We start from the raw sequence: 21097 nt of genomic DNA, 5'->3' as shown, positions 1-21097 counted from the left end.
TGATATAATCATAAAGTAGATCTTTTTGATAGCATTTATATGGAGTTTGCAGCAGATTAATTTCACATAAAACTATTTACTCTGAGTTACATCACTCACTAGAAAAAACACAAAAGCTACATTTTTCCTAAGCATTTAATGGCTTGTCATTATCTGTGAAAGCAGACATTTAATTGCTTGTGTGTAATGGGACATTACCAGTTGGGACGACTCACTAAATACCAATGCTGTGCTTCATCATTTATGAATGAGGAATCATGAATGCATTACACATGAATATAACGTTGCATCCAATTTGTGAAACTGATCTGTTTTGACCTGCAACAATGTATTTATATACTCCACTTACTGCCAAATTAAATATGAATAATTATCTGAATGATTTACCCTCCTTTCTAAGATTGCTTCTAAGAAAAATATGCTGTTAGTGAGAAAACTGTAAATTAACTTCTGTAAAATGGCCTGTTCTCCTCAGTGTTCCAATACATATGTCTGCAATCATTGTTTGTAATCATGTGTTATAATATGGAGCGCACATAAAAGGTAATTTATTTAATCCTGCTACATGTGAGTCGTAGGAAAGTAGAGTCGGTATCCCTGGGGGAAAAAACAATAATGTGTAATGAGAAGGAAACACAAGGTGAGATTACGAGGGTGAGTGTGTGTGAGCACTACACATCTCTAATCAAATGTAAACTATAATAAAGACGTTAATCAATAATGGCACCTAAAGCCCTGAGGAATAGAAATGAGAGATCACTAAACAGAAACAAGACAAAAACACATTTCTAATCCCATCAAAGCTCCTTTTGTCAGCTACATATCAATTCATTTCTTCTGGAGCGAAACAGACAGAACACTTGAAACCTTTGAAGTCTGTCAAGACACTCCTTGCATCATCATATTGCAATGGCTTCCAGAAATTATTTTATAATTCTTTTACTAAGTTCTTAATGGTTTGGCACCCTCATATATCACTTATATCATTCTCTGTTTCCTTATGTCCCTGGTCGAGCCCTAAGGTCTCCTCAGCTGCTTTTGAACATTTCCTAAAGTCACCCAAAATAAAATGGGCGAAGCAGCTTTATGTACGCACTTACACGGTCAAATTCAGTGGACAGCTGAAACATATATTTTTATTTTAGCTTTTTATTAGCAATACCCCCCTTTTGATTGGTCCTTTAATTATTCTTATAATAGTTTTTTTTATAATGTTTTATTTAGTTATTTATTTTATAGTTTTTATATTTCTTTGTATTTATTCATTTTGTCTAATGTCCTCCTTTGTTTTACTGAGAAGGTTATGCTTTGTTTTTGGGTTGTGTTTTTACGCTGCCTACAGTGAGTTTCTTTCTGTTTTAATTTGTGATGTGTGCCATGTAGTTAAAGCACTTTGAGCTGTACGAGAAATGGTACACAAATAAAGCATGATTATTATTATTATTAGTTTGATCTATTTGTTAAAGTGCTCATTATCCTTTAGATGTGTATTGTGTAATATCCTTATTCAGACCTGACATGTTCGTTAAACAAAGAGTACCTTCGATAACAACGATAGGGTAAGAATTAAAGGCATAAAGAACGTTTGTTTTCTGTTTCTTCAAATGCTGCAACACTTTTCATGTACTGAGCCAAAAGTGACTTACTGCTCCAATTATGCAAATGCTATTACATTTTAATCCTGCTTAACCTTGGCTGTTGAAAGAGTGGAGCAACTTAATATAGAAAAACAATGTTGCTTAACCAACTCATTTAGTCAACCAACAGCACTTTTACAGCAAGTATTTTAAAAGTCCATTAATTCAACATTTTATTCAAAATGGGCATTCAGGGTTTCAGCTGCTGAGAATTAAGTTTTCTCTGTTTAATGATTGGAATATGAGGGTTTTTTTGGACTAAGACTCTTGGTTTGACCAAAATAAGGCTTCGAATGGTGTCAACTCAAACACTAGGAAATAGTTGTAAGCAAGAAAAAAATCATCAAGCTGAATAATTTCAATATTCTTCTTTCAAGATTCTTGAAAGTCTCCTCTCTTTCACAGGGCTCATTTTCAAGCAAAGAGGATCTTAGAAAATGGAAGTACAAGCAGTAATAGAGAAGGAGTTGTAATTACCAGAACCACCACAGGGTCGTGAAGAGGTCCGTCAGTGTGCAGAGTCTCCACCTCGTCCTCAATGATGTAGTGCCACTCCACGCCCAAGTCAATGAAGCTTCTGGACTTTACTTCCTCTCCTTTCCCGTTGAGGATGTAATGCCCCGTTGCCTGGTTCTTGATTGCTGCAATCATTCGTTTGGTTATGACCCAGTGACAAAGAAACCTGGCACTTGCTTGGAATGATTATGGCTGAAAGTTATAATGGGTTATTCATGCAGTACATTTATGGAGAACAAGCGCCTGAACTTCTTATATAATACAACTTCTACGACCTGAGGCTGAAATGAGGATTGGCATGTTACCTAACTGCTTTAAATATATCTGATGTAAATCAGTTGCAATTAAAAGATGTCAAAACAACCCGAATTGTGTCTGCTAAAGATCCTTCCCTCCTGCTCCAGTGCAGATTATAACAGATTAGTCCATCGAGTGAATAAAACAACAACAATGCTTCAACTTCTCTTCAACTTTCACATAAATGCAGAGTTGACAGCAGGAAATAAGAAGCCACTAGTTCTTGAAATAAAGCAAGTAAGAAATATCTTCAAATTGATCCATCAGCACATGTCATTTCAAAGTGAATGACAGTGACAGGAAAGATGGATGCGATAGAGAAACTACAGAAAAGGAATAATTGTAATGCTGCAGCTAAATATTTCATTAAGAGTTAGATGTTCACCCTAGATGAAATCTTAATAAACACATTTCATTTTGTCACTTTTTTCTTCTATTCTGCTCCAGCAACCACATCTCACGGAGTTCACAGTCGATGTATGGGGACAAAACATTGGATTTCCTAATTATATATAGAAAGTCAACTTTAGGGTGACTGTATCTGCGAGGGAGTGCGGTCGTCTTTCAACAAGAGGATTGCGGGTTCGATCCCAGCCGTTGCAGTCAATAATGTCTATGTAACCTTGCGCAATATATTTCACCCTGAGTTGCTACCGCCTACGGCTGTGTAACAAAATGAGTTAAGTGCTCTTTACAAGAACGTTAATGGTGAGTGATGAGGAAGAATCAAATATGAAGCAGTGCCCTGGACAGCTCCCTCAATCAGCCTTGTTTGACACATTTGAATTGGTACATTTAAAAAATGTACATAACACAATTTACTCAATAATCTGTGTCGAGTTTTCTTTTGTAAGTTTGACATGTTGAGTATCCTCCATATGAAATAATGAAAAGTATGCCTTCACTGTGCTGAAAGAAAGGGGCCTATTCAGGGTGTACTGCAGGGGGACTTACGTGTTTGTTACTGTACTGATGTAGTTACTGCTTTACGCATGTCACATACGTGGTAGTTAACCCCCGCCCTGACCTCCTACCTATGCAGTCATTGTCACTCTTTTTATTACTGTACCTTAATTCCTCCTTTGATCCCTTTCATTATCTTTGTATTTGCTGTGAATGACCTGTGGGTGTGTTTCCAAGGATCCTCACTCGCCTGCCTTTGTTCCTGCTTGTCTCCTTCCTACCTGCCATCCTCCAACCTCACACCACGCCCCTTTCTTCCCTGCTGCCACTAGATTCCCATTCCCCCTCATCCCCTGATCCAGATCCCCCTCTAGAATGATAGTACCGGTAATACTTTCTTACCACCACGACCCATTTAACAGACGACTCTGCTTTGTGATGACAGAGGCCATTTCCTCTGGCACAGTCCAGCTCTCTCCTGAAGCACACAGCCAATATTGCTTCTACAGGAGCAGCTGACCGCTCTCTGGGCCTTTCAGCTTCATGATAACAAAGGAGAATGCTCCATCAAAGGCCATTAAAGCTAGCGCCAGAAAGTGTGTGAACTGTTATTGTTATACTTTTTAAGGATTATAGATTAAGGGAGTTTGTGTGTTAAGTGGAGGGGTTCCAAATCTGTGGGCCTTACAGCAGCTGATGAAGTGATGGTAACAATGTAGGAAGTGAATCATGTTGTTATTGGGCAACAAAATTGCATATCAACGTACTGCTTACTTAATAGTTACTCTAGACTCTATGAAAACCTAAAAAAAGTAGAATATTAAAAGTGTTTAGAATGGCCCAAAATCTCATACGACTGATGGCATCCTTTGGGTCCACAAAATCCGTGTGGGAGACAAACTCCCTCTGGAGGGAACTTTGGTATTATAGCTTTTTTAGACCACTTACATGCACAACATCCTATATAACACACTACAGGAAAAGGGAAAACCCAAAAAGCATAATAGGGACTCTTTAACATACAAGTGTTTTGGTTACAGTCAGAAGATGGAAATTGTAATTGTAATTAGAAATTGACTAATTAATGGTTGGAAGAATACCACCAGTCAAAAAGTTAAAATCTACCTCAGAGACCTGTATTCTCTCTCAGACATGCTGTAGCTGAGGCTCATGAATTCACTAATGAGATAACTATTGCTATTATACTGCAATCCAATACACATCAACCTCTTGACACCACTATTGGAGTGAATGAGGCTGGAGGTTTTTTTAATAGAACTAAATAAGGTGGGGTTTAAAAGCTTCTATTAACACTAGATTGCAATTTAAAGCGGAAATAGACCCAATTTAGTTTTTAAGTTATTACTTTGAAGTAAATGTTTCTGGCACAATGTAATTACCTATTTGCCACACTTTCACTAAGCAATTTGTATGCCTAGCAGTGGTTGTGTTGGTAGCAGCAAAATATGGATTACTTCGAACAGCATTGGGAATGAATTAGTAAATAATGTATCTGTATATATTACTAGCTTTCTCACTAATCGTCTGAATAAGTCGCTAAGTAGAATGATCCGAGGAGATGGCAGCACCAACACTAATACCACTTGGAACTACAAGGGGAAAGTTGTCCTCATTGCTACTTAAAGGATGAGGTTCAAACTTGGTTTGTACAGAATTTAAGCTTCTATGCGTATTTGAAAAACACAAATTAGCAACAGCGTTTCAGTTGTAACAGCTGAGCAGTTTTTGAAAGTAGTTTGCTTCCTCTCAGTTGCTTAAAGAGGCCCTATTATGCAAATGTATACAATTAATAATTGTATTTTGTGCATCTACCGTCACATGTTTATATGCAATGTTCAAAAACTGCTTTAGTTTTTAGAGAGCCCAGAGCCAAGTCTGCTCTGATTGGAAAGCTGGCCAGCTTGTGATTGGTCAACCGCTTAGAGATGTCCCTCCCCTTAGCTTATCCCGTTCAATATGTTGGAGCGCTAGTAGCGCTAGCCAATGGAAGCGCAAGTGTTAGGTAATGATGTCACTTTGTTACGGAAGTAAACAAAGGACTACAATCAAGGTGTTTCAGGCAGGGGGGGGGGGGGATTTGGGATTTAAGGATTTGCACACTATTTACAAATAAAACTAAAAAGTTGTGACTGTCTTAAAACCATCCTTCTCATTATATAGAAACAACAATCAGTGTCTTTCCAGTACCAGGCCATCCTAACAATACTTGCTTGATTGTCAGTGATCTGATCTGATTGGTCATTAAGCTGGCAAAGATAGCTCTGCCTGTCAAAGCTTTTCAAGGAACCCACTGACACACGCGAGGAACATTACGGGCATGACCAATTACTCTAAGCTACTGACTCATTCATTTTCATCCTTATCAGGGGGGGCCAAGACCTTGACTACGGCTTTGAGACGCCTCATACTGAACTCAGAGTTTTAAGAAATAGAAGGTGACTGTCAATATATCTTGGTGTTGGTTCAGCAGACATAGTGAACACTGGCTCCTCTAACGTCTTTATATCAGATAGTAATACCAAAGCAGGAAATAAAAAAAGATGAACTTGATGGCTGGAGACGGACAAACTCAACTCAATATCACTTCAATGCATGCAGAACAAAAAGTGACTGTTTGGCTATTTTCTACTGAGACAAGGCTCACTTTTCTTTAAGTCCGCTGAAGCAAATGTCTGATACGTTGGCTATATAAATAAGACTGGCTTGACTTGAATGACATTTAAACTCAGCGAGGGGAAACATTTCTCCCTTCGAAGAATGACTAATGTGACAAGCTCCTTTTATAAAGGACACGATTCACAGTTTTTTGTCCTCTGCAGGGACACGATCTTCCAATCATAGCTTAGCAACTGTCACTAGGCAGCATGACAGTCGAGCTTTGAAAGTCACCGAAAGTTGAACGGCCATTATTAGGTGTCACGATTCTTGGGAGATAAGACAGAATTCCCTGTGGAGGAATGTAACTAAAGTTTATTCTACTCAACGGTAACTACTGTATAGGGTATTTTTCAACCAGAGCTATCACAATATCTTACCAGCATCAACACTTGTACCTACCCTCAACGATTGATACTTTGATTCAGAAGACAGTGGTTTGGTCAGGTAAGGTTTACCTACAACAACTACTTAATTAGGGTTAGGACAATAATGTTGTTTAAGTTGAAATGGTGACTATGATAAGATATAAATAATAACTACTTAGTTTAGCTGCTCTTTTGATGATAGGTAAAGAGCAGCTAAATACATGTTTTACTTATTAGACCCTTATACCCAAAGCGACTTACATACGCTCAATTCGGTGGACAGTCCCCACAGGAACAATTTCGGATAAAGTGTCTTGCCCAGGGACAATGCAACATGCTGACTGCTGTGGGGGTCCAGGTGGAATTGAACCAGTGTCAGCGCACTAATCCACTGAGCCTCCTGTGGCTCAGATAGCTAAACTATCACTACGGCTAGCAATCTAATTTGCTAGCGTGTTTGATGACCCTTACTGGTTGTACGAGCTATTACAATGTTATCTGTTCCATCACACTGGCTATTGACTTAACAACAGTATAAAACATTTCAATAGAAAAATGGTATGATAAATACATTCAGGCTGATTTTATTATTAGAAAAAAAATAATGTTCATTTATATTTTCCCTGCATCAATTGTTGTAAAGGATTATTTTTTCAGGGTATCATTACATGTGGTTTTCAAAATCTTCATTGGGAGATATGTTTTTATGACAATTCATCCTAGATATAATGTATTATTTTGGAGCAGTAGGTTTTTCTTGAGTCTCTAGTTTTAGTTTTGGTATCATTATCTCTGAGCTGCACTTGACAGCGTTCTTTTACAAGAACAGTTGTCTTTTTCACCTTTTTTAGTTTGACCTTTGTTTCCGCTTCAATTTGACAAGTTAACAAGGCTACAGAAAAATAGCCCTTCAATGCTATCGTCTGTCTCTGTTGGTCACTTGAGCCGGTCCAAATCAAGAGTATGGATGAGAGCAGCGCTCCGTCACTGCCTGGCGAAATGGCGGCCACACCCACTTTCCAGTAAAAACAACGGTCAGCAATATCATGCCTAAAAGCTGCTGTGAAAAATATATATCAGTGCCTGCAGTCCTCCACGGAGAGAAGGAAAAGCACAATCAATGGGACACGGTCAGTCAATATATGTACGCCTGTGGCATACACTTCATCACGGCTGAACTATGATGCCAATGAGTTTAAAGTCAATTGTCAGAGTCAGAACATTACATCAGTTGTAATGTTAAAAGTCAAAGTAGTAAATATACATAACACTGATTAGCTGTCCACTGGCACTGACCGGACATCAATCCCCTATTGATTTATATTAAACTATAAACCTATGGTGATCATCTCCAAAGACATTATGTAAAGTTGTCTTTTTGACCATTGTAATTGGGCTCTTTGCAGATTAGACTTTGGACGGTATTCGTAATGTTTTAATGTAATTGGCGAACTCTTCAGAATTGGTATTTTCTGCCAGTCAAATGACAGCAAATGTTTTCACTGAAAAAGGGGCGATGACTTACAGTAGAGGGAAAGTAACCGGATTGGCTGCTCTCATCTATAGTTTTGTTGAAACGTGTATCCACCCTGGACTTTGTGGCTCGATAATAAAGCTGTGGCCTTATTCCTCCTCTGCTCTCAAAGTTCAGTTACAGTATAACTCCTTTAGACACTGCAGGGTTTATAACTTCAACATGAACAGAGGTCAAAATAATGCATTTAACATAGCCGTTTCTACAAAACACATAGATCACAGTTCCTCTCCTCTGAGTCTGTTCAAAAGATCCCAGGCACAATCCTGCAGCTTTAATATGAATATTAAGATATTCCACTCTGACTAATGCCATGTTTCTATTGGCGTGGTCATGAACAAAGCGAATGTACTAGATTATAAATGTGAATTCCCCTTAACATAGTAGAGAAAATAGTAATGCTTAAACAAAACTGCAGTGCCATTCTTCTGGCAGTGAGAGAACCCACTTATCTATTGATCTCTCTATAATATATAATAAATTATGAATGAGCAATACGAAGACTGATTCTCTCTGCCTGAGAGGTGACATGGAATAAATTATGCAAAGCCTCACATCTATTATTCTACATTATGTGTTCCCATTAGTCTTCCTGGAAAACAAGAAGAGGATGTTGACATGTCCTCTCTGATTTCATACAGTACATGTGTTGGTGTTAGGAAGGCACACTTACCAAGAATTTGAGGGGAGGCCTCATGTTCTTGGATCATCACATGTCTAGCTCCAGGAGGAATGAGAAACATCTTAAGGTAACCTTTGCCAAGTTTGTAGCGGCAGCAGAAGCAGATGAGGGAGGGTTAGGAAAGAAAAGACACACACAGGTAAGTTAAGCAGATACAGAGAAAATATTTGTTTGCAGTGGTGGACATCACGCATGTTTCAGAAGTGTTGCTCGACAGAGAAGAAAATGGTAAAATGTCTCCTTCAATAGAAGCCTACAGGTATTTGTTTTTATTGAAACAGGCTGTTCATTCACATCTATCTTTTGCGTCATCAAAGGACTCTTAGCAATGTCAACATATTATTTTGTTACTATTACATAACTCAAGATATCCCTTAAAAAAACTCTCCATTCCTTTATTTTGAATATACGCAGACAGGATGGGAATGCCTCAAGCCATGTTTCAATAAAGCGTGAAGAACAGGGTATTTTCGGACTACAGGGCAGCAAAGTGGCCTTCTGTCAGGGATGTCCACCGCCTGCAAACCTACCATGACTCACCGAGTACATTTCTAGAGTCTTCCGTCTCATTTAAATACACATTTCGGGCTCCTTTGGGCAAAGAGAAGGCTCCTCTGGTCTTCCCTTCAAAATGAAATGAATCAGTTAGTGAGTCTCGCAGTGTTTCCTCCCGTATCCAATTTGATCATTTCTCTGCAACATCACCTACAGTGGAGGCACATTTAATTAGCATAGCAGGGAGCAGAGCATTTCACATCGGATGAGGCGGCAACCTATTTTTTTTCCCTGGCAGACTAACACTTGACAATCACCAGGACTGAATTGCCGTGCTGTAATTACTCGCCCTTGGATTTGACAATGGACGCCTCCTGACGCAGACGATGATGATTATGAATGCGCTGGCACACTGTCGCAGTGTTCACACGGGGTCACAACAGGTGGCAGACCAGGGGAAGCTGCTCACTCTGCTGTGTGTTTGAGAAAATAAATGGCAATGTACCTTTCGGAAAATGGCAAAAGATGCCCTCTTCGCTGAGAGAACATTTTGTAATAGCAGCCAATTTCAGAAACCTCAAGCCACTCAATAGAAATAACAATTTGATCACATGGCTTTTTGTGGACTGATTGGAAAAACTGCACACAAGCGAGCTTTCTAAAAAAGACCACTTTGGATGTGAGGGGTTGAATGGAGCATCAGCATGCCAGTTGAGGCTCAATCAATCAACGTTTAAATAGCCAACAACATCCCAGATTACCTCCAAAAGTCTGTCAGTTTGTTTGATGACTTTTTTTGTCTGCACAAAGACCTCTAAAGTTAGTTTGTTAGGCTGTTGAAGCAATTTACATTAAGTGATAATACATACAAAAACAACATCTCTGGATAATGAACCTGTCACAGTTCCCACAGTCAGACCTAAACAGACGCTTGATTAGTAACAAGGAACAGAAGAAACAGCAGATTACATCACTCTTGTCTCTAAGTCACTACAGTGTTAGGCATCCATCTGCTCTACAAGCTGCACAGTAAATGCTATAGGACAGCAGTAATGGAGTATTCAGTAACACTGGATACTTGCATATTGTGTTTTCCAACAAAGGGCTTTCTTTTTGGGCTCTCTTGCTTAAGTGTTTCCCTGTTAAAAAAGGTGAGGGGTTAAAAGAGAGAGTGATGTGAAGAAACAAATTATGAAATGGATTGATAACAGTTTCAACAATTCTGAAACGGTTTAATAATGAAGCCGTCACGTCAAATCCCTCACAACGTCAATTTTCATTTGATTGACTTTATGACATCACGTCACATGGATAATGGTGTAATGGTAATATAGTGATGACAGATGAGGCTGGCATCAGAGGTGGTTACTAGAAGGCATCATGAAAACGTTAAATTAAATGCACGTGTCGTTTGTTATTTTCTCATGCTGGAGGTTAATGTGAAAACACATTTTTCACAAAGAAAATGAATCACTTACTCACACTCATTCAGCTTAACAACGCAAAGTAAGTTTTGTTACAGACAAAACACCCATGTGTGAGTGTGTGTGTGTGTGTGTGTGTGTGTGTGTGTGTGTGTGTGTGTGTGTGTGTGTGTGTGTGTGTGTGTGTGTGTGTGTGTGTGTGTGTGCGCGCCCTGTATGGCTGCAGAGGGGAGATAACCTAAAGGAAGCAGCCTCAATTGAAGAAGTTTGTACGAAGAGAAGGCACACTGTCTGAACTAACAAACTCAATAATAAGAAGAGAAACTAATATGTGAAATGAATAAAAAGGGGCATAATTATTTTTCTGCTAATTAATAAGGTTCTTAATCCAAAACAAAAACAAATGTGACAGCTGACAGATACTGTGGCTTTTCCCGCTCCCTGTAGATTTATTTATTAGCTTTGAATGCAATATTCTGCACATTAACAAAGATAAATGACATAGCGATCTGTAGAGTGTGGACGCCATAGTGTCGTGCAGTGATTACATATTTGTGTAGGCCGACCCGGAAGTTAGCGCCACAAGGGCTCATTTGACAAAAAGGAATGGTCTTTTTCCTTTTGTTTTTGGAGTATTGCAGGAAGCAAGATCTATGGCAAACACACGTTTATAATACTTACACATTTTGTTCAGCAGGATAGTCCGCGCATTTCAACACCTTTATGGTGTATAGCGTAAATGCAATCGGCAGTAGTAAAAAGCTAATGTTTGGCTTGAAACAAACAACATCACGATTCCATGGCTGTGCATCACTACCGCTAAGCTAAAGCCGGCTAATGTTTGGTGTGATGACGTTTAGTATTTAGTACTTTAGTACTCAATCAGCCACTTTTTTGCAAACGCCATTTTTAAAAGACATGGAAGATTTGAACACTCACCAGTGTGGTATTTACTTAAGGATTTTATGTCTTAGAACAAAAAGTGGAAATCTCCTAAGCTTGTGTTAACCACAGATCTTATTTCACATGTTGAAAAAAACATTGATTTTGAGACTTTTTCAGAAATCATACTGGGATTAGGTTTCACATGTTAAAAGGAGTAAAACAAGAGTGCCACTGAAAAAAGATTACTAAAGTGCAGCATGGACAAAGCTGCACTCCACTCACAGGCATGTGTACTGGTTTCATGTTTTCTTACCAGGTTTCTTTGGTGTTCGGGTGAAGGATCCTTTCACGGTGCGGCAGTGGGAGTTGTCCCCACCACAAACACCACATTTGTCTTCAACTTTGGTGGAGCCAATCTCTCTGTCGCAGCCGACATTCTGCAGACCACGAACATAACCAGACAGATGAGTTGAGATTCGTTTTGGACTTGTTAAATATACAAAGTGGTTTTACAACAAGGCTTCGTAATGAGATTATCAGTGCTAAATGGAGACGGAGTTGTGTAAATCTGATTGTGTTTTGAATACATATGTTATACAGATCCAGCAGAGCATTCCAAAGCATACTCTTTTTGGTGGAAAGTACTTTGAACATTTACTCAAGTACTATACTTAATAACCATTTTAAAGAACTACTTATGTATTTCTATATTATGCTACTTCATACTGTACTTATAATTAAATACATTACTGCGGAAGATTTGCTTTTACCTCGACACATGTATCTGATAGCTTTATAAACTTTGCATGGTCTGATTATTAATAAAATAAAATAATAAAATAAATGTTGATGCATTAATAAAGATTAAGCTAACCAGCAATATATAAAGTAATTGAGGCAACAGCAGATGGACATTTACCATCAGCAATTTTAAAGTGATAGAAACACAAATTGCATCAATTATTTTACAATTATAAAATAACAAAAATAATTTAAAAAGTGTTATTATGCATAATGAGGACTTTTCCTTTTTACACTCTTGGTATATAATTTCGTACTTTTCTTATATACAATTGTATTGCAACACCTGTACGTGTACACGGTTGTATTGTTACTTTAACTAAATGTAATATATTTGTATACTTACTCACAACTCTTTCTCCATGAGATGCAAGGCAGACACAGGGGCAAGGCAGGGCCCTATTATGCTTGTTTTTCAGGTTCATATTGTTTTTTTTGTGCCTCTACTGTGACTTGTTTACAAGCTTCAGTGTTCCTCTGGGGGGAACTTGGTATTAAAGCCTTTGCAGACCATTTACATCCATCACATATATGAGACAACAGGAAAGAGAAAATCCCCAAAAGCACAATAGGGCCCCTCTAAATGTTTCACTGCTCCTACAAAGTGCATCTAATTTTCTCCAAATGTGTTATTAAACACAGTTTTACCAAGCAAATAATTTGTAAGCATTTGTGGTTTTATGACTATTAGTTGCCAAATTCTTGTTGCTGTGACATACGTATTTCCGTGACCAAGACTTGTATCTTCGTATGTACTTATGTGTACATTGACATTCTGCTTTGATTAATTTCAGTAAGGAGGGAAATGTCAGATTTTAGACTCCTGGTTCTACGCAGCATGTGCAAAGTTAAACCTGTTACTGATCGGTTTTCCAACATCACACTTTGTCTACATTTTTATAGATTTAAAATACAACTTTTACAACGTCAACATCATGTAGTTTAACCACATGCTTACCACACATTCTCCCCGTACGCAGATGCTGTAGGCGTCTTTGTAAGAGCATCGTGTCCCATCATGCACCAGCAGCTTCATGTAGGCCACGTCTGATGTCTCCTTTGACTGGCAGTACAGGTGGCATCTCTTGTTAGCTACAGGAAAACACATTATAAAAATGTTGTGGAAAGCAAAATCCAACTTAGAGAAAGATTGATATTTTGAAAGACTTTCAAAGATGAATGTGTTGTATTTACATAATGTCTAAACACTTAAAAACATAAAATATGCACAATTAGATCCAGACTTTCAAAGGGTAAAAGGGAAAAATGAATCTCATTAAATATACATCTCTTTATGTTGGATAGTTTAATAGCTTGTTTTTCAATTGGCTGGATTGACCTACATTCTTTATTATTTTGCCGAAGAACTGACACAATGTCCCACTGCTTTTGCTGCGGAGATTACATCTATCTTGCAATTTACACCCACCAACATGTCAATTCTGACAGGCATCGACAGGCATCCTCTCAGAGCAATAATGGCCAATTCGAAGTGGCATATTATATGCAAAACTTCCTCTACAGTATGTAACCTTTACACAGCGAGATATGCGCTCCAACTTGGCTAGAGTAAAAAAACATCTTCAAAGGTTGTGATGATTAATCACAGGCATTGCTCTCTCAGTTGCTGAACTTCTAAAACACAATGGGAGTTTCACAAAAAGAAAAACAAACCGCTATAAATAAATCAACTCCTGAGCTCCGTGCCTTCACAACTTCATACCATTCATCCGTTTGCATCTCATATATTTATCCATTATTACAATAAGCAATATTTAATTTCACTGTACAGCATTTAATCTTCTTTTTCTATCTTAATCTATTTTACTTGCATATAGTTTACTTCTCCTGCATTAATTGAACATAAGTCTTGAAACATTCTCTTGCAATATTTTATTTCTACTCTGATTTTGTTTTATGTCGTATATATGTTTATGTTGCATTGAAGGAGGAGCCTCTGACTTAAGTGTTTTCATTGCATATCTACACTGTAGCTGTGGATATGACAATAAAGCCCTTTCAACCTTTGAACACAATAGGAGTTTTGTAAATCCATCACCACTGAAACTCTCTCTACCCTGACCAACTGCCTGATTGAAACAAAATCCTGGATGCAATGCTACTACCTCAAACTCAACTATAAGACATTTGGCATGCTCATCATTGGTCCCAAATCCCTCAACAAAACCAATAATAACTTCTGCTTCACCATTGAGGACTCCATTCTTTCTCCCTCCATACACATCCGCAACCCTGGAGTCATTTTCGACAGCAACCCGACTTTTGAAAACCATATCAACCACATCACCAAAACCGCCTTAAAAATATAGACCAACAAAACGAACCTAATTAAACTAAAGTATATTCAGAACTCAACTGACCATCCCCTCAAACCCGCTCCCATGACCACATCACCACTCATCTGCAGAAACTCCACCATTTGTCCTCATTTTAAAACATTAATCAAAACTCACCTCTTCAGAGCTGCTTTTAATGTGCAATTCATTTTGTGTATCTTATGACTTAGGTCTTATATTTATAATTTATTTATGAATTTGAATATGTATCTGTAAGGATATCCTGTCTTTGAGTCTTTTTAAAAGCACTGGGGTGGTGCTTTTAAAAGAAACTCTTTATATAGGTTTGCACACAAACCTATATAAGACACTACAGGAAAAAAAAAGCCCAAAGCATTATAGGGCCCCTTTTCCAAATTGTATCAGGTGTTTATGTACTTTTATTGAATTTAGATTCTGAGTTGTAGTGAAGAGCAGGAGCAGAAGACACCAAGTGTTATCCTTATCCATTGGATTTTTGCTATAATGGTGATATTGAACAATGTTAGACATACAAGAAAATAAAAGCCCTTTTTCCTTCATTACGTCTCCATTTTCTCTGGATTGGTAATATAAATAGATTCCTATTCCTAACCTTTTTACCTTTCAAAGTAGACAAAAGAAATGCATATACTGTTAGCTATATGGTTCAAAAACTATCCCCGATTCATTTATGCTTTATTATTAAAGTAAATTACCCTTAGGGCAAAGGCCAGAATAACCTCACTCTACACTAATTAATATAATCTTGTACAAAAGGCCTTTTTTATTTATTTTTTTTTTATTTCTATTGAACGTAATAACTGGGTCTAAATGTAAAAATACTCTCAACTATGCAGGATAGCTCGTTAGCTTCCATAGAACAACGTGCTCCCACTTTACATTCTGGCAGCCTTCATAGGGTTTTCTTACTTCTTTTCCACATGACTGACTGGGGGAACACAAAACAATTGAAGTGCAGGAGGTTGGAAACTGCTCCATGGAGTGAAGCCAGAAAAAGCTAATTCTGATAAAGAAATTAAAAAAAGATGAACGTTTTATATCTGCACTATAAACACCCATCATCTTTACAAAAAGGGGCGATTTTGAGCGTGGATGGCTTTAAACGCTGCATGCTGGCATAGTTATAGGAAGATGAACAAATGTAAAACAATAGAAGAAAGAAAATACAAAAAAACTGTTAAAAAAGTTCAGAAAAGGGTCTGTTTGATAATGTCCCTTAAACGGCTGGGAAATGTTTCGAATGTACAATATGTTTCTTTCAGTTCTTGCTGTCAGAATGCAGATGCCCTTTCCTTGTAGACTTTCTTTGTTCTTTCTTGGCCTAGAAAAACCTTGAGAAGTCTCGCGTTAAAACAAAATTATCTTTTGAAATGTTTCTGGCTTACTGTCAGGATGTTCGTAGGGCAGCCAATGGTGTTTGGCATTTTGGAATTCAAAGTGGGAGTTGCGGAGCTGGCACTGCTGAGCTCTGAAATCCTCGAAGTGCTTTGGGCAGTCGTCAGAGTTGCAGAGCTGATACTCGAAGTTCACTCCTGGGCAGTCCTGGCCGCCGTTGGAGGGCCTGCAGGGGGGGAATAGTAAGCAGTACTTTGAGACCACAATGTGACAACAAATCCTGCTTAACCCTAAAATGGACAATCACATATAGATATTATGAAAAATGTATTGATTGCTTTGTTCTACATTACACTCATATTACGATGTTACGTCACCCATATATTGTATTGATATATTAATACATAGACACAACCTGTCAAATGACTGTTTCCCACACAATATAGAAATCATTTTATGGTTAATGTGTGATGAGAAAACATGCATAAAAGATTGGCGTTACGTTTAACATTGCACCTGTAATGCTCTGTCAGAGTTTCCTATTTTATTTTGAATGGGGTTTTGCACCCCGTGTGTGTTTTTACTTCATGCCTGTTTTCCCGCCTGTTTGATTACAAGCTCAATTTCACCTGCTGCCTTTTTCTAGAAGTTGCTTACATTGTTTATTTGAACCCCAGTGTTATTTGTATATGTCATTAATAATGATTGACTGCCAAGCCTACAAAGAACAATTAAATCTGACAATAAAAGTTTGTCTTTCTAAAGCTGTTAAGCAATTACAACAGAATAGTGTGCACATTACACTTTAAAGACTTAAGGGTTGATCAGTGAACAGGAGCAATTTCTCGTTGAGTTAATGAGTAGTGTCTAGCTTTAGGTCTCCTTCATGAAGGTGTGATTTATTATATGCCCATACTGTACGTAGTTGTAACAGTAGTGTTAATCACTCTGCAAGAAAGTCAATAATTCTATTTTCAAAAATGTCAAACGATTCCTTTAATATAAGGAGACTAATGGGGCATTTCCACCATGGCGCGGAGCGCGGTTTAAGCGTGCCGTGTCGTGCCGGGCCCGTTTTTGGTTGCGCTTCCACTAGGCCTAGTTCCGGCCCGGGGGTACTTTTTCACCTCTTTTCTGGCCCGACAAAATCGTGGTTCTATCGGGGCCAACAAACAGGGCTGAGTCGGGCTGAGTTTGCTAAACTAGAGAGAGAATCGCTGGCAAGGAGGCTACAACTACAACAAGATGAACATATTTGACCGTGATTTAATTGTAATACACGTTTCAAAATGATGCCGAAGTAACAACATACTGATACCGGTTAGTAAAAACCATGAATTAATGCTTTGGCAAGTTTGCAGACAGACGGCAGGCGAAAAACCTTTTAAAATGCGTGTTTTCTAGATGGAGATTGGCTAAGCTAACTCAATATATGCTCCGACCGTCCACACTCACAACAACGGCCTATACAGACATAAATAAAGCAGCGACTGTATTCGCCATGACACAGGCAGTCTGTGGTTTGTACTTGTTTAACTTTTGTCTAGTTTCTGAGCCGATATGAGGAGCTGTGAGCTCTGAGTGCTAACAGCTAACGGCTGTGTTGTTTTTCTGGGGTTCTCATTGAAGATGACGTCACGGCTCCGCCTACACTGCGTTACTATAGTAACTACCCCAGTTCCTAAACTGTAATGGAAGCGCAGCATGAAGTGAGCCGGCCCTAACAAGGCCCAACGCGGCCTAGCAGTACCGAGCGAGGCCGAGGCCGACCGTGTGGTGGAAATGCGCCATAAAACTCCTTGGTTATCGTAGCCACGAGTCAAGTTAAAGAAACTGTCATGGTGAGAATAAAACACAGGGGACTAGTATTACTAGATGTGATGTGGACTTTAAAACCAACATTGGGCCCGATTTCTCTTCCTTTGACATTTTGCATTTTACATAAAAATCAACTAGAGAGAATATGCGTAGTTTGAGGTGTTTGACGAATCAATGCTGTCTTTTTTCTGGTTAGGATAGCCTGAATAATACCCATACTCCCTGTAGCTCAGTAGGCAGGGTACATTTAAGGTTACAAAAAAGGACATCTACCCACTTCAATTATCCAACAATACCTGCCAGCTAGGATCAACCTCCTCCTTTAGGTCAACATTTTGTAATAATGCCTGTCACTCACGCTGGGCTGGTGCACTGACGCGTCCGGAAGCGAACTCCAGTACCACAAGAGCGGGAGCAGGAGCCATACTTGCTCCAGGAGCCCCAGGCGCCATCTTGCTTGATCTGATTAGGATTCTTCCACATGCAGTGACCTTTGTAGCACCACTACAGAGGATGACAGGAGACAGGGAAACATAAAAGACTCAAATAACATCTATTTAGAGCAGAATTGATGCAAAATAATGTATTTTGTGACATCTTTGTAATTGCTAGAGGATTGATGTGTCATGGGAATATATAATAGGTAATGAGGTGGGTGCTGATAGGTTAAGGTATGAGTGTTTATCAAATAAATCAATACAAATAATAAAGGAAACACTCATTACAGAGCATGAGCAACATATATAACCATTTAATGAATGATGGTTAGTTCAATAGATAAATATAACATTTTGTGAAAAAAAGACATGACCAATAACACAAATAGTAGTGTTACAAATAATAACAAATACTAGGTACTTGCTACATCAACAAGTATAATGCTAAAGCAAACCACAATATGCAACATTTGTGTAATTGATAGGGGATTGGTGTGTTATGGGATATGGTGTCAAGTTGTGAGTGCTGTTACCTTTAGGCATGACTGTATATCCATTTAATCATTCATGAGAATGTCACAACAATTACATAATACTAAAATAAATAACCCTAAAAGTAAAAATGGTGAAATGTATTGAAAGGGGAAAATTAAAACTAAATTAAAAAAGGACCAATCACGAAAAAGTCCCCAATCATTATTAAGATAATAATAATAATGAGAATAAATAGTAGATACTTGCTACATTAACAAGTATAAAGTGCTGAATCACAGGAAAGTAATTGCATTATGTTAAAAGGATAGGGATTGTGTATTATGGAATAAGTGTTACATGATGATAGCTGCTAGTGTAGGGTTAGAGTGTTTTTGGCACAAAGACATACGTCTGTTTTAAGCTGGGATTCGTTCACAGGCTGATTTAATGGGGTAATGAAAGCTGCCAGTGTGTTGCTTAGTGCTGATGTGAAATTATTTGTATTACAAAAAGGTCTACCATTATGCGATGGCTATTGTGTTTCTTGTTTTTTAGTGTTGTCTGTGGATTTGGATGGGTGTCTAGATGACGGGAAGGTCCCCGAGCAGTCACTGACACAGAGGGTCAGAAAGGGGGACGCTGCGGCTCGTTATCAGGGATATCCTGTCAGGGGCTTGTTTCCAAAAGTAATGTGTTAGTTTGCAGAGCCAGCTGAAGTGGAAGTCATGTCTGATGTGTTCATTGAGCATCGTGAGCATGTATCCCAATTAAAAAAAAAGAAACATTTTGTCTTGGGTAATGTGAGTTTTGTGAATCCATTTGTAGCTGCATGTTAGCATCCTCTTGCTAATTGTGAGTTTGAGAGAACTGAAAGAGAAACCCTGCAGCAATGTTACATCATCTGGTGAAAAAGGTTCCCAAAAGAGTGGTAGCCCATTGTTTTCAACAATCATATGTCATTGTTAGGCTGATGCTGTGGTTTTGCAACTGACATGCATTGTTTATTACTTACTTTTGGAAAAACTGCTGTATGATCGCGGCTATTGTGTAATCATGATCTAATCCATCAAAGATTCTTCCTCCCTCACCGCATTCAAAACATCACTCAAAACCCACCTGTTCAACACTGCATTCAACCACTGACCACCCCCCCCCCCTATTTTCTGTTTTGTTTATCTCTTTTTGTATTTTTCTTTGTTTTTTCTTTTTTATTATTTGTATTCTCTGTCAAAGCGTCTTTGAGTTTCTAGAAAAGAGCTATACAAGTATAATGTATTATTATTATTATTATTATTATTATTATTATTATTATTATTATTATTATTAATAAAATAGTCCTGCAGATAGCTATAACAATCTTGTGGAAAAGCGGAAACAAGCACCAAAATTCATCCCTTTGGGGTCATTTCTTTTAAAAACACATTAGCCACTTTAATTTCCAAAATGGCCGCCATTTCCAGCCGAGGAAACAGTATTTTACCACAGAATTTATAACCACTGGATCTATTTTGGTGATTTTGGTATTGAGTTATTTGTTTAAGACTATGGGGAATATATAATACAATTAAAAAAGTTCTTCAGAGTTTTTTTGTATCATTTTAAACACAAAATGTAAAAATGTATATCTAAAACACTGGATTATTTCAAAAAACATATATTTTAACGATTTTCAAACTCCAACAGGAACTAAATTCTGCAAAATATCAGTAAATTGGTTAAAAGTCAAATTCAGTGCACAATCTGTGCTTTATTTAAATGCTCTGAGCAATCAAATCTAACACATCTTATCAGTAGTGTCCTTGTTTCCACATTATGACATAAAGCTCATGAATACAAAGGAGATAGGAAAACAACATTTCACCTTGGGATGGGACTGTTCAAAAAGTATTTGAATTCACCATTGACATTAGGCGTGCGTTCTCTGATTGCCATTCTAGTCTTTTCTCTACGTCCAGACACCTTTTTCTCGGTTTTCCAAACCAGTGGCCATGTAGTACTGCATATAATAGACATACTTACTTTTCCAGGAGCACACTCCGTCCCATCGAGAGGCGGACCCTTCTTGGTTTTGCAGAAGTACGGGTTGTCTGGATGACTGCACCACAGCTGTTTACATGGGTCAAATGTACGGAACTGAAACGCAGAGAAGAGGAAAATTGTGTGTGAGGTCAAGTGAGCTGAACATTTACGTGTAACCGGCATGAATCTGACGCACATAGAATGGAAAAAGAGCTGCAATCCTAAACTGGTTGTATATTACATTTGTGATCTGTTTTTGGTGCAGATTATGATAGGAAATTGCAACATCATGACTTATTATGTTTTTTTACAATCAGGTTGGAGGACCTCATGATCCATCTGTCAAAGAAGAAAACGTTTTGTTCTTGGCTCAAGACAAATTGTACTCTTTTGGTGCATTTTGAGCTAGGTTTTTTTTTGTTTTTGTTTTCTAGCTCCTAGCTCAAAATTATTTCTT

General features: G+C 38.1%; 1 protein-coding gene across 1 annotated transcript in view; it reads right to left on the bottom strand.

Annotated features, from left to right (window-relative positions):
* The window catches only part of adamts3 (ADAM metallopeptidase with thrombospondin type 1 motif, 3), a 182437-nt gene that overhangs the window by 28546 nt on the left and 132794 nt on the right, over positions 1 to 21097 (bottom strand). Inside the window, exons 11-17 of the mRNA XM_034117646.1 lie at positions 20641 to 20754; positions 18069 to 18214; positions 15943 to 16118; positions 13177 to 13310; positions 11731 to 11854; positions 8605 to 8685; positions 2115 to 2278 (exon numbers count right to left, since the gene is read on the bottom strand). Coding sequence (XP_033973537.1) covers positions 2115 to 2278; positions 8605 to 8685; positions 11731 to 11854; positions 13177 to 13310; positions 15943 to 16118; positions 18069 to 18214; positions 20641 to 20754 — 939 coding nt within the window. The remainder of the gene's footprint in view (positions 1 to 2114; positions 2279 to 8604; positions 8686 to 11730; positions 11855 to 13176; positions 13311 to 15942; positions 16119 to 18068; positions 18215 to 20640; positions 20755 to 21097) is intronic.

The sequence above is a fragment of the Trematomus bernacchii genome, unplaced genomic scaffold, assembly GCF_902827165.1.
Source record: "Trematomus bernacchii unplaced genomic scaffold, fTreBer1.1, whole genome shotgun sequence".
NCBI lineage: Eukaryota > Metazoa > Chordata > Actinopteri > Perciformes > Nototheniidae > Trematomus > Trematomus bernacchii.
The sequence above is the reverse complement of the archived record's forward strand: the minus strand, read 5'-3'. Positions and strand labels throughout refer to the sequence as shown.